Source organism: Pollicipes pollicipes, unplaced genomic scaffold (genome assembly GCF_011947565.3).
Source record: "Pollicipes pollicipes isolate AB1234 unplaced genomic scaffold, Ppol_2.1 Scaffold_7262;HRSCAF=8765_pilon_pilon_pilon, whole genome shotgun sequence".
NCBI classification, from domain to species: Eukaryota; Metazoa; Arthropoda; class Thecostraca; order Pollicipedomorpha; family Pollicipedidae; genus Pollicipes; species Pollicipes pollicipes.
The window spans coordinates 14851999-14868100 of record NW_023597055.1 but is presented as its reverse complement, the minus strand read 5'-3'; the positions used below and the strand labels follow the sequence as shown (position 1 = coordinate 14868100).

Sequence of the window (16102 nt, the reverse complement as noted above, 5' to 3'; positions counted from 1 at the left end):
CATAATACGCCGTTCGGGGAAATAAGTAGAGTCGAAATGGAAGATAGCGACATGGCGCATTCGACAGAACTGGTGTAGAGATATCAGCTGCCAGTACAACACACTCGTCCTACTTTTGTTCCTTTTTCCATTCGGTAGGTCCCCTAGCAGCGTATCACATAATAGAGCGGTGATTTGAGCAGATATGGCGCTCAACTAAAAATATGTTCTCTTGTGCACGGGAGGTAAAAGCTTATATAAATGGAAGCCATTACCGGTCGCGACACCGTAAATCTCGCATCCGCCAACATGACCTTTCTTGTTCCTATTAGCCCTTGACGGCGCAGAGCTAATGGCGGTCTGCCTGCAAAAAGAGTGGCGGCCATAATACGGGCGGGCTGGGGAAAATACCTACAGTTAATCTGGGGGATTGTTCCTTGGTAAATTCGATAGAACTGGTGCAGGCTATCGGCTTCCATTACAACACACCAATCAGATAAATGTTTCGGTTTGCTTTCAGTCGATTCCCGACAGCGTCTCTTTCAATGCCGGCGGACCAAGTTGAGGAGTGATTTGAAATGATGCGTCGCTGAAATTTAAATCCTTTTACTTGTGCGCGGAAGGTCCCCCTTGCCGTAACGATGTCAGCGTTGAAGTACTATCGGCCGGCACTGAAAGCACTTGCATCAGTAGACATAACAAGTTTTTTTTTAATTACCGCTTCACAGCGCAGACCTAGCGGCGTTTTGCCTGCATGTGCAGTGATTGCCACAATACAGCCGCATGGGAAAATGCTCAGATTTAATGTCATCGATTTCAAATGTGTGCATTCGTTATCGGTGGTATCAGGCTGGCAGTACAGCATACTCGTCCGAGTTTGGTTTCGATTTGTTCGGTCAATCCCCGGCAAAGTAACATTTGATGCTGACGTTCGGATCAGAGCGGAGATTTGCAAGAATACGGCGTCGAATTCGAATTGCTCGTACTTGTGAGCGAGAGGAGCAACTTTCCCGTAATGATATTATGGTGGTGGAACCATAGGTCGAGAATGTAAATTTCGCGTCGGCAGACATGAACTTTTTTGTTCAACTCACGCTTTTATTACGCAGAGCTAACGGCGGCCGGCAGCACGTTAAGTGATGACCGTAACTCGGCGGCTCGGGAAAAATACCTAGGCATGTATATATATATATATATATATATATATATATATATATATATATATGCAAGTATCTATACGTAGGTATTTTTCTCGAGCCAATGAGTTATGGTTATCACTTCACGTGCTGCCGCCCGCCGTTAGCTCTGTGTAGTAAAGGCGTGAGTTGAACAAAAAAGGTCATATCTGCCGACATTAGGCTTACACTCCCAACCTGCAGTTTTCCCACCATATTATCGTTGCGGGAAAGCTGTTCCTCTTGCTCACAAGTACGAGAATTTCGAACAGGACGCCGCATTCTTGCAAATCTGCGCTAACAACGGTTTCCCTACACGCGGAGTAATAAACATAACGCAGAAGCCCGGAGAAAAAACTTCAACTAAACCCAGCGGTTAAAGCCGAGTGCATTTTTTAGCACTGATATCCGCCTATCAGTTCCCAGAACGACACGCTCATCCGCTTCTGGTTTCGAATTTGTTCATCGATCCCTCGACATTACGTAAGTTGTCCAGTGCATTAGCGATGAACATTAGTCGCATAAATATGACAGTAGTATTCGCCTTTTTCATCGGAAAAACCAGGGGAACAGATATATAGTTAGGTTAATATTTTGGCAACATGCCTTTCTCGAAACAATAGCAGAAGTGAATTCAAAATTGCGTGCCGATTATCCTACTCCATTTTGTATTCTTTTTTCGAAAGAGCATGCCGCATTTTTTACAGGATACGAACATTCAGGAGATTACACAAACAGCGATTGCCAGCCATTAACAAGATACGGTATCTATCTAAGGTAGGTAAGGTACAATGCCCGGACATACGTGAACATGCCTTGTTAAATTAACGTTACATCGTTAAAAAATCAAAACTGCGCGTACGCATAGCTTGGAAAAACGACCAGAAGGTTAAAAAGTCTCTGGTGAAATCTTTCATCTCGAAGCCTAAGTGTCCGGATACCAACAGATGCTATTTATGCAGTCCTGGGTTTTAAGGGGTTTGCAAGCAAAAAAAAACGTGATTACGAAACCAAGTGTAAACTGTGTGAAAATGTGGGAGGGACATGGTCTATGTCGGGGAGTCCATGCGTCCTATTTGTTTGAGATATCATGAATACCTGTGAGACGCTGAAAACAAAACAAGGAATACTCCTTTCGGTGACCATTTTTGGCAAATCACGCTCAGGCTGAAATCGAGGAAAGTATGGACCCTATGTCCCTTTTAGAGCTCAAAGTCATCTACAGAGCACAGAACCACCCAGACCAGAAAATAAATGAATCTATTCTTATAAAGGTCGGCGACCAAATCTTAATATACAGGGCTCATCATAGCCAAATGTGCGAAGGTGATATGTGCCTCTATGTGCGATATGTGCTAGCTTAATATCGTTTCCATGTGTAAGTGATGCCTGGCGCGTGATGTGCGATGCCTGTTTAATTGAGATCGTTTGCATGCATAGTTGATGCGCGATTTGTGGTGCCTGTTTACTTCAGCTCGCTTGTATGTTCGAATGAAGCGTGATGGGTGATGTCTATTTGCTTGAATTCGTTTGTGGCTGGCAACCGCTCTTTGTTTAATCCCCTGAATTTTAGTGTTATGTAAAAACTGTGGCTTGCTCTTTCAAAAAACCTGAAAAAAAATCGGGTACGCCCTTCCGGGGCCCCTCAAAGTTTATCTGGCAACACCGCTGTGACGTCACGCGCGCGCTTGGACAAGCCACAACTTTGTACGCCCATAGGAAAGAGTCTTTTTCAAAGGCAGCCTTTGGGCGGATTGAGAGGGTACAGGCGGCTGAAACGCTTTCAGCGTTAGACAAAACGTGTGGTCTCACGTGCGCCAGGTGTGCTTTTAAATCTTAGTGCTTTGGTTTTGAAATGCAAGTCATTTTGCACAGTTGTCGCAACGCTCACCTAGGTGGCGTCACTAGTACCAATGCCTGGTTTATGGGTGCCGCTAGTATTGTTCTTGGGGCTGATACTCATTCAGTTTTCCTGGACACTTGCGTCTTGTTTCTCGAGGCGTTATGCGTGTTGGAATGCAAACTGTGTTGTTGGGTTGCAAATATCTTAACATTTTGCGTGCAAATGTTTTTCCTTTATTTTGTTCGGTCACCAAGGCATATTTTCGACTCACTTGCGCCCGCCATGCTAGTCTAAACGTCACATTCTGTTCGGTCACGGCATTGATTACCATCATGTGTGAGCCTACTAAGTTTGACCTTGAATTGAAAGTTTGATAATCGTCTTGTCTTGACTGACGCTTTAACCCTCCTGAATTGGCTGAATGTTAAGCGCGTGACTACAACATGCGACATTTCGACATTACCATCAACATTAGGTGAGCAAGTTGGTATAAGAACAACTCGTCCGGAAAACCGACGACTCTGCCCATGTCTGAGACACACACACACACACACACACACACACACACACACACACACACACACACACACACACACACACACACACACACACACACACACACACACACACACACACACGCACGCACGCACGCACGCACGCACGCACGCACGCACGCACGCACGCACGCACGCACGCACGCACGCACACACACACACACACACACACACACACACACACACACACACACACACATACACACACACACACACACACACACACACACACACACACACACACACACACACACACGCAGACGGTGCAGGTTCGAGCTGCGATCGACGATCGATATCAATCGCAGCTACTTGAGCCAACTGGAGCGATGAAGGATGTGGGCAGGGCGGCTTTTTTAGAGTGGCGAGTGTGGCCTTTAGTGGCCAGCATTAGCGGCAGCGGCCGGCACACGAGAAAGCTTCTGATAGACCGAAGAGGAAATCTTGCAGGAACGATATTATTGCGGAGGTAATATCATTCGGTTATGTAAATATCACATCGTAAGACATGACCATTTTGTCAAGTCACCCCTGGACAGCTAAAAGCTAGCGGTGGTGTTCCTACGCATAAAGTGGTGGCCAGAATACGGCGGCCCGGGAAAATAATAATGAATCTGGAAGATTGTGACTTTGTGCATTCGAAAATTCCGGTAAAGGATTTCAGCTTCCATTACAAACACAGCTGTTCGATTAAGGCATCCATTTTGTTTGGTCCCCCCCCCCCCCCCCCCCCCCAGAGAGAGTCTCACTTAATGCTGGCGAGACTGCTCCAGCGCCGATTCGGAAAGACCAATTTAACAGGCAGCAGCAGGTGCGCGTAATTTGTGCGCAGCAGGTGCGGCCAGGATTATTTCTTTGTGCCACTGACAAAATTTTGGAAGAGCCCCAATTGACATCTGGAGCCAGTTATATCTGTAACCTTTGGAGAATAAATTCAAAGGCGATTGGCTATATAAATCAAGGATAAACAAAGTGCAACGTGTCATAAACCCCATAAATCTAAAAGTTGGTAGTGAGCTCATTTCATGAGTTTTATTTGCACCCATGTATCACTTGCTGGTCACGCGTAAAGTCCTGGTAGTAATGACGTTGGTCTGGATACACTAGAAGCGATCTTAAGTCGATCAGTTCGTCGGTTCGGTTCAGACTAGGCGTCGCACGTACGAAGGAAGACGAGCACAGGCGAGGTCAGTTGCCGGGTCACGACAGCAAATGGCACGTGACAAATTACACAGACTATTTCACATGCTGGGGCGATACCGTTGATTGACAAAGAGCTTTTGCGGGGTTTAATCCATCCATAAAACACTTCACCGTCTTACTATCAGATTGCGTACTCTTGATTTGAAGTACTACAGTATCCTGATCCGATAATTGATATATTGTTTCATGTTACAACACAGCTAAAACTGCATTGTGTGAACGTCATTTTCATAGTTTCCATAGCAACCAATGTCTAAATTTCTACCCTTTACCATTTGTATCTGGGAAATCTTGACTCCACAGTCCAGAACCGCCGACCAGAAATCCCACACTGGATTACACGGGGCAACAGACGGTGATCGTAGCTCGTGAGCATCGCAGCCCACCGTCTCGGGCACATCTGCTGTTTGCTTTGCGCTCGAGAGGCTCCAGCTCGGATTCCTGCTGTTCCCACGCGTTCGCCGTCTTTGCCTCTTTTCGCGATGATTGCAGTCTTATGCAATATCACTGCGAGTATCAATGTCGAATGGAGTAGTTGCGTGCACAACCCTGCCCAGACAGCAATTCAGGTTTCGGGGGAACGAAGCAGTGTCATGAAGTAGCTAACCATTATCCAAAATTGAACTTCTCGTTCGGTGTAATTCAAGTCGCTTCAAGAAAACTATCTTTTTTGAGAGCTGGGGATCCTTTTCATCCCGCTGATTCTTTGTTGTAATCTATACCCCCAGAGTTGAGTTGGTCTAGCTGGAATGCATTATGAGCCCATTATGTAAAAGATTGCCCCACGCAAGATTCCCTCGCCACCGGCTGAATTATTTATTGTATTAATTCCTATCCAAGGCTGGCATTCAGTCCATCCACGAACATTGCAACATAACAGTCGGAAAGCATAAGTCCGTGAGTGGACTGTGGCACATAAACAACACTGTGTTCAACCCATATCTTGCTTGGTTTTGGGACGCTTTTAGTCCCAGTGATAATGAGCGCGGGCGCCAATAAATAAACGTTATCCTTCATGTATAATCTATAATCATTTAAGTCATGCCACTGGCATGAGCACGTTCCCCTTCATAGACAATTGCAGTCACGTACTGTAGCATCAATAACCAGTGGACCTTGGCTTACGAGCAACAAAGAACATGAAACACAAACAGTTAACAGCTGAAATATATTGCGGCTCGATCGTATGCCCTTCACCCCATCGCTCTGTCTTTCACAAACTTCGAGCGGACAGCTCGTCGACGAGACTCCCGAAGTCTTTGCTGGAGCCGGGCGCTGGTGAGCAAATTGAAAGGGACATTGTAACACCTGAGGCTCTTGGCCAAACGCCAACTCACACCACACCGCGTGTCGGGGCAGAAGATGACGTCGGCGAGGGTTACACAGCAACAGAAACTTAACAGCTCTGCCGAGCACCAATCTCTAGGCGCTACGCGACAGCGGGGGCAACAGAGCATGGAACAAACGTCATGCGTCAGCTGATCAACGCCCGCTGAGGTCCGGGATACGTGTAACAACAGCCGCAGCCCGCCTGCCCACGTCGTAACAGCGCGCGCGGCACACCGCACCAAGCACTCCCTCGCTCGCCGCCGACGCCGGAGCGGCGCACAGCGGCGCACAGCAGCGAGCTTGGCGCAGCTGAAACAGCGTCCACACAGCACAAGGCGCTGCGTCGGAGCGCCGACCAGCCAGACTGCGCCTCGGACTGAAGAGGGCGGGAGGAGCGGGACATGGCGCGCGGCCGGGCGAACCAGCCGACTGCGCCACGGCAGGCTCCTGCGCGGGCCTGCCCCCGCACGGAGCCGCCAGCAGCCGTCATAAGGTGGCGGTGTGGGACGCCCGGTTACGCTCTGTGCACTCGGCGACGGGCAAGCGCTTGCACCTTTTGAAGATGCCAGGTCAAAACTGCTCACCATTTCCAGACACATGGACGCACTTTGCAAAAGACAATGTTATCTCCGTCACCGACATGCGTCAGCATGTCGGTGACGTCACCGACAGACGAGCAGCACAGGGCGCTGGTTTCTGCGGACGCCACAGCCACCCCTCTATCACATCTACGGACCAGCTAGCGCCCGAGGTGCGGGCGGGTGGCCCGGACGGCCGGGCGGCGCCGCTGGCGGCGTCAGCTGACCTCCGGCAGCGGCGCCAGGTCCGGCGCCACGAACCTGCAACGGCAGCAGGCTGGTGAGCGCGCGGAGTCAGCGGCCCGGCGAGTCATCTCTGAGTCGCCGGCAACGCGGCTGAGCCGTGGAGCGCGAAGTCGGGACGCACGAGCGGGTCAACTATTGCGGAAGATCTCCAAACTTGGGTTGGAAATGGCCCCCAACAACCATCGCCTCATAAGGAGTGTCGCTTGATCGATGGGCAATGTGTATGCTTGCCGAGAGTATGTCGCCTGATCAATGCGCTCTACCAATGCGCGGTATTGTCCCGCACAATGCAATCACGTCACCACGAATATGAGCCTCTCCATTTCAAAGAGATATGAATAGCCTTGAACAACAGAATCGGAGCAGGCTTTGGTCCTAAAACAAATCACCTCAGCCCATACGATGATACTTCATAAAAATGGTACCCCTGTGAAGTTCTTTAAAGTTTTACTACACAACTTATCTTATACAAATGAAATCAACCATTTAAGTTTAGTGAACCATTGCATTCACGTTCAAAAATCATCCTTGAATTGTTCGATATATCGAGGGGAAGTGGTTCGACCAAGGCGCAATATAGGCATTGGCCGAACTTCTCCTTGGTCCTTGGTCTAATTCTTCATCAGAATTAGCATACCCCTTCCCCTCCCGCCTCTCTCCCCATCCACATCGCAGCCCTCCAGCCGACGCCCACCTGTGCTTAGCCTCGTCCGTGTCCAGCAGCGCGGCCGAGTAGTGGCGGCCGAGCACGGCCGGGTGCAGCAGGTGCGCGTGCTGACGCCGGAACTGCTCGAACGTGGCAGCCGGTGGCGCCGCCCGCAGCGCCGCCGCCACCAGCCGCACGAAGCAGCACGTCACCGTCTCGTGGTAGCCGCGTGATACGCGCGTCTTGTTCACCGCGTTGTACCGCTGGATGCCCTGTCTGGGGGCGAGACGGGGCGGGGGTAGGCGGCGCAAGGTTGCGGTGCGGGGCGAACACACAGGCCACGCCACGGGAGGAACCAAGACCCTGGAGTTGGCCAACGTTGAAGCAAGCGCCGGACGGACGACACAAATGACAGCATTCGCTGCAGTGCCGGTCACAATCACAGCCATGGTAAAACGCCGCAGCCAGACTACGTTTAAGATACCGGAACCCGCAGTCTGTCAGCGGAGTCAAAGGCGGGACTGGCGGTCCGCACAATGCACGGCAGTCAGAGGCTTTAGAGGCTTTAAGCACCCAGACGACGTAACACGGGTGAAGGAGCCCACGCCCCCGTTGGCGGACTGCAGTGATCTTCAGAACCGGCATGCTTTAGAGTACAGGCCCGGCCCCTGACTTGGTCCCCTGATGCCTGCACCACTGCTCCGCCAAGCCCGTGACGCACTACGCTCACTCTCACGCGGCCCCCGCCGGGCCTGCAGAATAAAACCGCAACGCATTGCCCGGGTGTAACCGATGCAATAACGCTAACCCGAAGTGACTAGCAGGAATTCGTCCCGCGTCACAACAGTCGTCGAAGGTGATAGGAGCCATTACAAGAGCAGAAGGGTCTAGGCTACGTTAACAGGGAGTCATCGCCGACGTTAGCAGCTACAACCCTGACCGCCGAAGAGCCACGCCAGACCAACGCAGTACCCCAAGCCACTCGACACAGCACGCCGCCCAGGCGGGACCAGCCATCACGCCGCGCTCACTTGATCAGGCGCTCCGCCTCCTCCAGCGGGTGACTGCTCAGGTAATTCCAGGCCATGCGCACGTGCGCCTCGTGCGTCCAGTCCTCGAACGGCAGCGTCTGGTGCTCGAACGCCGACATGAACGCCGCGTCCGCCAGGCTGTGGTACGACCTGCGGAGTGTCCCGGCCAGCGGTCCGTGACCCCCGCACGTCCGGGGCTGCTTCTCAGCCGACAACCGCTCTCGTATTCGGCGCGCGCCCCCGCCACACGTCTGCGTGCCTGTGCGTACGTGCGTGCGTGCGCGCGTGAGTGGGTGGGCGCGTGCATGCGTGCGTAAGTGAGCGTGTTGCGTGTAGCATGGCTATCGGCCAATGCGCATCACGTCAGTCTCAGGACGTAGCTGATATCAAGCGGCGGCCCGGGATGTCCCTTCCGCTGTGCGATAATCGAAGCGACGGGGTGCTGCAAGGAATTGCCCGGACTTGGCGCTGGTAACCACGCTCGGATGTGCTCCAGGAGAGCGAGACGTACGTTGTGAAGCTCCCACAACATATACAAGACGCGTTCCTCGAACACATCACAAATCATCAAGATCAGGGCATACACCAATACATAACACTGAACGTGCCCACGAACCCTGCGCCCCGTTCGTTGGTGCCTTACAGGATAGCTGCCACCCCGGGAGGCTTTTCTGTACTGGCGTGGAAACCCATATCGCATTACACACGCGAATTAACCTCACACTAAGGACACGATTCCAAACCCACGTCATCTTACCGCTTGTAGAACACCATGGGGTGGCAGTCCTTAGCAACTGTTGATTCCAAGACTTGGCCATAGATGACAGCATGGTCGCCGACCACATCCGACTTGAAGACGGAACACCGAATACCTAGGGTCAAGCAATGCGCACATTTCTCACGCTGCGGAACGGGCATTTGTCTTCGCATCTGACCTTGGATAGGTCAGCATGCGACATTCGATCACAAACAGCAACGCTTTCGTTCTGAATGCGTCACATATTTTCCGGCACCACACCTCCACACATGAGCGAGACAAAACGTAAGCAGCAGCGTAAGCCGCATTGATCCAAGCACGAGTGGCCCCACAAACAGAAACACCCTGGACGGTTTAGGAGGACTAACATTCCCCAGGTTCAGCATCCGCGCCCCAACAGCCTCCGACGCTGCAACAGCGACGCTAGCCTGTGGCCCGGCGGCTGCGGCTCACGGGCAGAGGAGGCCGACGGAACGGAGACAGCGCAGCGGAACGGGGACAATGGAACGGAACGGAGACGGAGCGGCGGAACGAAGACGGTGCAACGGAACGGAGACGGTGCAATGGAACGGAGACGGTGCAACGGAACAAAGACGGTGCAGTGGAACGGAGACGGCCGATCAGAACGGATACAGGGCAGCGGAATGGGGACAATGGAACGGAACGGAGACGGAGCAGCGGAACGGAGACGGTGCAACGGAACGAAGACGGTGCTGCGGAACGGAGACAGTGCAACGGAACGGAGACGGTGCAACGGAACGAAGACGGTGCAACGGAAGAAAGACGGTGCAACGGAATGGAGACGGCCGGTCGGAACGGATACAGCGCAGCGGAATGGGGACAATGGAACGGAACGGAGACGGTGCAACGGAACGAAGACGGCGCAACGGAAGAAAGACGGTGCAACGGAATGGAGACGGCCGGTCGGAACGGATACAGCGCAGCGGAATGGGGACAATGGAACGGAACGGAGACGGTGGCACCGCGCAGGCTGCAGCCATTTCCGGTTCAACCCCAGCTCAACAGCTTCCGCCTCCAGTATACACAGCGTGCGGGATGCGGGGAGGGGGGTGGGGAGGGGGGGGGCTGCAGCTTGTTCGCCGCCGCGCTAGCACTACGTTCCGCGAAGTTTAAATCACAAACCGGACCGGCGGCCGTGCGTCTGCGACAGAGTACTCGCCGTAGCGCCCCCGGCCACTTCGCACCTGTCCCTGCCCTGTCCCTGCACTGCACCAGCACCGATGCCTTCCGCGCGCCCCGACGGTATCAGTACAGTCACCCGCGCTCCTGTACTGGCATTGCCGCCTTGTCGCGGGGGCGGCGCTGGTGTCCCCGTCCCTGAATGAGCACCACAGTGGGTGCATCTGTGCTGTGACACCGACGCCTCGGTTTATATTCCACCCCAGCTTTATGTAAGAGAACGCCATGCACCTTATCACGTACACTTCTATGTAGCGGCCGCGGCGGTTCTAATGGTGTTCAGGGGCTCTAGCGTAACGAGAGATGTCCCCCCCCCTCACACACAAACACAAATGCTCTAAGCAATAGGTCGTTACGCCCTCTCCTCGCCCCTATTCTGGTCACGCATCTTATTGATTTATTGACTCTAATGACTCTAAGCTGGAATGGTTGGCAATACTTTGTGCTGGGGCAGGCTCCCGCGTCCGTACCGGTGTACACGTCCGTGACCCTGTGCCGGTACAACCGTCTGTGTCTCCGTAGAGGCGCAACTGCAAGTACACTAGCACCAGCACAGCCACCAGTGCCCCTGTGCCGGCACCGTCGCCTGTGTTTCTGCTCCCGCATCGCCGTTCTAACCCCTCCATCTGTGCCGCCGACGCGTCCCTGCACCGGTACCGCCAGATTGCCGCCGTCACCAGGGTGCCTGCACTGACATACGCGCTGCCGTCCCGCAGTGGCGCAGCTACCTCCTCCCGCACGGGTACAACGCTCCGTGCACCCGCCGCCGACGCATCGACGCCGTGCCTACACCAGCCCCACCGTTCTGAGCCAGCCAGAGAGCCGCGACCGCCGCTGTGCGGCCCTGCGACCGTGCTGCCGCCGGCGTACCTGCGGCCACGTCCGGAAGCAGCGGCACGCCGTGCTCGTCGACGGTGTGCGAGATGCCGTCGAACTGGTCCTCGTCGGCCTCCGGCGGCCGTGCGAAGTGCATGCTCTGGCTGACCTGGGGGCGGGGGCGAGGGGGGCGGGGGGTGAGGTACCGCCACTGACTCGGAGCCCAAGTCAACAACGAGTCGTCGGAGTCCGCGCGTCTGTCACTGGTCCCGGCATGGCCCCCTGTGCCACCTCTGCTGGAGAGGGGATCAGATGTTGCTTTTGAGATGGCATTTCAACCAGCTGTGCTGGAACTGGGGGCCTAGGCAGTTTCTTACAGCATCAAAATCATGCATGGCTATAATGATACATATACATCATTCTGGATGCATATCAGAATATATATGGTGTCCAAATGCAATGATCATCTTGTGCTCATCAGCTGGGTCATGCTAAGGGTGGTATAAACGCACCTGCGCCTCGGCCAGCACGTGCACGTTGAACCGGCCAGTGGCCAGCACCAGGCGCAGGAAGCGGCTGGGCTGGCGCAGGCAGACGCTGACCAGCGGCGGGTGCGCCGACACGCTGGTGAAGCTGGTGCAGGTGAAGCCGCGCCGCGGCCCGGCCGGGCCCGGGGCGGCCGCCGTCACCACCACCACTGCGGCCAAGCCGGGAGTGACGTCACTGCCGGCGCTCGGCGTGCGCCGCGGAGCAGGCCACCGAGTCGTGGCGAGCAGGCAAGGGATCCCTACACCGGCCCAAAAATCTACAACCAAGCCCTTGCCTTAGAACACATAATCTTATATTTGTGGTGCTGCAAAGGCAAAACACAAAAGGCTTCATGATGACATGCATGCTGGTCAAATCAATGTACATGAGCATGTAACATGGGAACATGTAGCCTTAGATCATTATCATTAGATCACATCATCACAGCCAGAGTTCTGACTGTATGCCATGCTGCAGTCAGCTCAGAATAGGCCTGAACATAGCTTGAACATGACAACCATAGCTTGTGGATGGAATTATCACAAGCTTGTCAGAGCTTGCTGATGGCATTACTGTGTTGTTAGAGGACATCAGTGCCCACACCAAATAGATCTCACTTAAAACATGCACAAATAATACCATGTTATATGTCATTACTCTCCTGAAGATGTAAAGGATGCTGTGACACTGTTTCTTGATCTGAATGTCATGACATTACTGGTCTGCCTCCTTCGATGAAAACACACCCGGAGCAGGCACTTCCCGCATCACACCCAGAAACTGCAGCTTTTTCTCATCCTCTGCAGCAGATGGCGCAGTTGACTGTCTCCGCAGCTCTGGAATTAACAGCACATGAGAGCTGACAAAATAAAAGCAAGTAACCATGTGAACAATGTTATTCATAACATCCATTTGATATGGAACTGAGCTTGGCCTTTACCATTACAATTCATAGACCATAAGGTCCCTTTAACATAAAAAAATCAAGTTTGACCTTCCCAAAACAGACTTGATGGTCATTGAAGGAAATCATGTTACCATGCGCTTGGGCAGGGGCATAGTTTCCTATTCAGTTGGGGAGAGAGGAGTGCTCTGGCCACATCAGCTTTAGGAGTGCGGGTCAGATTCCAGGAGAAAGTGACTGGTGAAGTAGTGTTGGGTATGTTCAGCTATTTCTACAGCTCGGCCCACATGTATTTGGCAAATATACAATCCTGCCCCCATCTTCCTTTGATCATCCACATAAATCAACACTTTTGCACGGGCTTGTGCGATACAGTGCCCCAAACCAGATGAAAATTTAATTTTAGGGCAGGATAAGTCCAAAGTTAAACCTGCTCCAAACAGAGCTGCTTGCTGCCCTTCTTGAGGCAGGAATGAGACAACCCCAATGATCTCATCCATATCCCACCCAGCACAAACCACCAACATCACAGTCCTGCTAGGTTTGTAGACTGCATATGTTTTCAGGCACTTAATTACTCCCATATCTTGCAAAATTACAGTTTATGGAAATTGTCTCCATTTCTGGACACATTTTACATGAAATGACCTCCAGCATATGCATTAGTTCTGAGGTAGTTTGCTGCTTGCCAGCACATAACTAGCCCCGCATTGATAGCATACATCACCACCATCTGGGGCTGTTTGTCATAAAGCAGCAACAAAGGGCTCTTCATAACATCACATGATGTTTTGCATTACAAAATTGTGATGAATTTTATGTCATGTCAGAACATGTCATGTAATTTTCATTGGTATCCAGTTTCCATGTGCTGTGTGAATGTCAGATTGGTCAAGACAAACCCTTACCATTCCTGGGAAGTATGTGACTGGCCCTGCCCAGGTTGTAGCTTAATTTCAGGATGCTTCTCGTACTGCAGTTCATGATGGGCCTGTGAAAATAGAAGATAGTGAGTTCTTGTCAAGAAGTTATGCTCCGGCAAACATCCAATATGAGAACACCGCAACAAATATGAAATAAACATCGACAAGCATTGCAACTGAGGTTCATCCCATATCTTGTAGACAACCAATATAGACTACAGATATAGCTCCTAGCTCATGCATGCAGACAGCTACCCCGCCGCAGTGTTCTACTGCCCTGTTTGGTTACAGATCACAACTGACAACGTAGTAACTCTGCCTGTGACGCTACTCCTTTACACTATTGCCCTGCTGTTACACAGCATCAGCATAGGCATTCCCAGGCTTCACGTGGAATCGAACGAATCGGTAGAAGTTCGTGCAGCAGAAGTTGGACCACGTTCAGCCCAGATTCAACTTCGCCTAGATTTGGCAGGAAAACGTAGAAAATTCCCTTTACGGGTCAACAACTCCTCTGCGAGGTCTAAAGGCGGGCGAAACAGGCGAAACATTTCCCTAACGAGAGAATCATTTCCTGAGATCTCTGCCTGATCCAAAGAAAGCAATGCGCAGAAAATCAGCCATCTTTGTTCTTCCCGACTGCTCAGTTGGTTAGGGTGCCTGCCTTCCGATTCAGCCGCTCTTCGCGGGGTGAGTTCGAGTCGTTTTAGGCACTCGCTGTTTGCTCTTGACAGATATGGCGTGCGACTGGTAGCAGCGGTCGCGATCAAGGTTGAATGACGTCAGAGGGCAGGAGGATCATACCGAGCGTTGCGACACGTTAAGCTGTCGCCATCAAATTCTGTCGTTTACATGGAATTGCACGATCGGGTGGTAGGGGCCGGGGCTTCCGCTACAAGCAGTGCTTAGGGTGAGCTCTGATCCCAGAAATCCATCGATTCAAATGGCTTGGATTAAATCGTTTTAAAAAAAATCGTGTCCACCGGGAAAGTAATCGATCATCCCAAAATTCATGTTTGTAGGACGCCTATTTATCTATCCGATTTTCTACACCAGAGAGTAGTAGACCAGTCCCCATTAATCTGGCTGAGTGACCCTATAGGCCATTGATATTAACGGTGTCAAACTCCTTAAAACACATAAATAACATATTTTTCACTCACTTAACAGCAAGCATGGGCCAAGCTGTATGTCGCATGAGACCACTTCACAACTCAAATACAAACGTGCAAACAAAAGCCGTCAATCTTATGTATGGTAAAAGCTATAGACCATCGACATTGTCTATATAGGGCGGCCCACGCGATTTTCTTCGAAACTATCCCATCCAGTTGTCGACCGTTGCTCATCAGTCTGGCTGAAGAAAACTAATGGGCAAGACAGGACAGACAAGAATGGAATTTAATTGTTCGGACTATCGGCCTCGTCCGTTGTGGCGGCGCGCGGCGCATCTGTCTGTCACGGGCCACATGCCGCGTTTTCAAGGTGCGAGTGCGGTTCCTTGTTACGCTTGGCCCGGGTGGTCGCTTCGCACATGCACGTCGGAACGATCAATAGGGGACGGTCCCTTTAAATACACCGACCCCATCAGGGACAGGGTCGCTTGATATACACTCAGACGGACATTCAGACACTGACGATGTTGAGACACCCTGCCGGCCTGGCCGCCGACGGCTGGGCGATTGGCACCTACGCCTCTAAAAAATGTAATTCCACCGAGGAATCACCGGACTTTCGGCAGTTTTCTGAGATCCAGGCCCGTTCTGCTTTTTGTTTTATATTACCACGCATTGTCTTGCACTCTTTTAGTGCTTTTAGCGTATTGTCCTAGCATGCATACCCATGATGTGAATGTGTCGCCATAATGTACGGTGTCAAATCACGTGCTGACCACTGTCTGGTGTTCCTCCGTGTGGTTCAATGAATTGGTCTTGGGAAAATGCAAAGGTGAAGAATGTGCAGCCTCAGTTATTTTGATAAGTTAGGACGCGTCGTAATCAGGCCCATGTTTCCACGTCAACATCAGTATCTTATAATGCATATATCTTGGGTATGACTGAAGATTTCTCACGAGTTCAATCAAATGTTTGTTTTTTGTTGTTGTTGTCATGAGCTAAATACGTCACAAATATTTCACTCGATAACTCCTCGCGGGTAGCAACAGATGAGGGCCTAAGCGTCACAAACGCAAGAGCTCCCCGCGGGTAGCGATGGAGAAAGTCCAGCGCAGTATGTGGGTAGTTGTCATAGCCATAGTCTGAAAGTCCCACTTCCTAAATATATTTGGGAGTTGGCTGTTGATCGATCTCTCTGTGACTCACAGATGAGACAGACAGGTGAGACGCATCTTTACATGTCGCTGGCTGTTCGTAACAGTAGCAGTTGCACGTGCC

General features: G+C 51.8%; 1 protein-coding gene across 5 annotated transcripts; it reads right to left on the bottom strand.

Annotated features, from left to right (window-relative positions):
- Positions 1-5956: 5956 nt before the first annotated feature.
- LOC119113921 (uncharacterized) lies at positions 5957-14105 on the bottom strand. Of its 5 annotated transcripts, none has more exons than XM_037238146.1 (9): positions 13965-14105; positions 13695-13777; positions 12629-12718; positions 11867-12051; positions 11409-11523; positions 9339-9453; positions 8582-8731; positions 7599-7826; positions 5957-6919 (listed from the first exon to the last, which is right to left on the bottom strand). In XM_037238146.1, the coding sequence occupies exons 2-9, from the start codon at positions 13768-13770 to the stop codon at positions 6877-6879; spliced, it is 1002 nt and encodes a 333-aa protein (XP_037094041.1). In that variant the 5' UTR covers positions 13771-13777; positions 13965-14105; the 3' UTR covers positions 5957-6876. The 5 variants fall into 5 exon arrangements, with proteins under 5 accessions (XP_037094041.1, XP_037094044.1, XP_037094042.1 ...); XM_037238149.1 differs by having other exon boundaries at positions 14068-14093; XM_037238147.1 differs by having other exon boundaries at positions 14013-14092.
- Between the last annotated feature and the right edge of the window lie 1997 nt (positions 14106-16102).

Excerpts from the sequence above, each read along its gene's own strand:
- LOC119113921 (XM_037238146.1), bottom strand. The coding sequence starts at position 13,770 with ATGAACTGCAGTACGAGAAGCATCCTGAAATTAAGCTACAACCTGGGC. Across the intron at positions 8,732-9,338 it reads CCCATGGTGTTCTACAAGCG|GTCGTACCACAGCCTGGCGG; the intron begins GTAAGATGACGT and ends GACACTCCGCAG. Across the intron at positions 6,920-7,598 it reads ACGGACGAGGCTAAGCACAG|GTTCGTGGCGCCGGACCTGG; the intron begins GTGGGCGTCGGC and ends CTGCCGTTGCAG.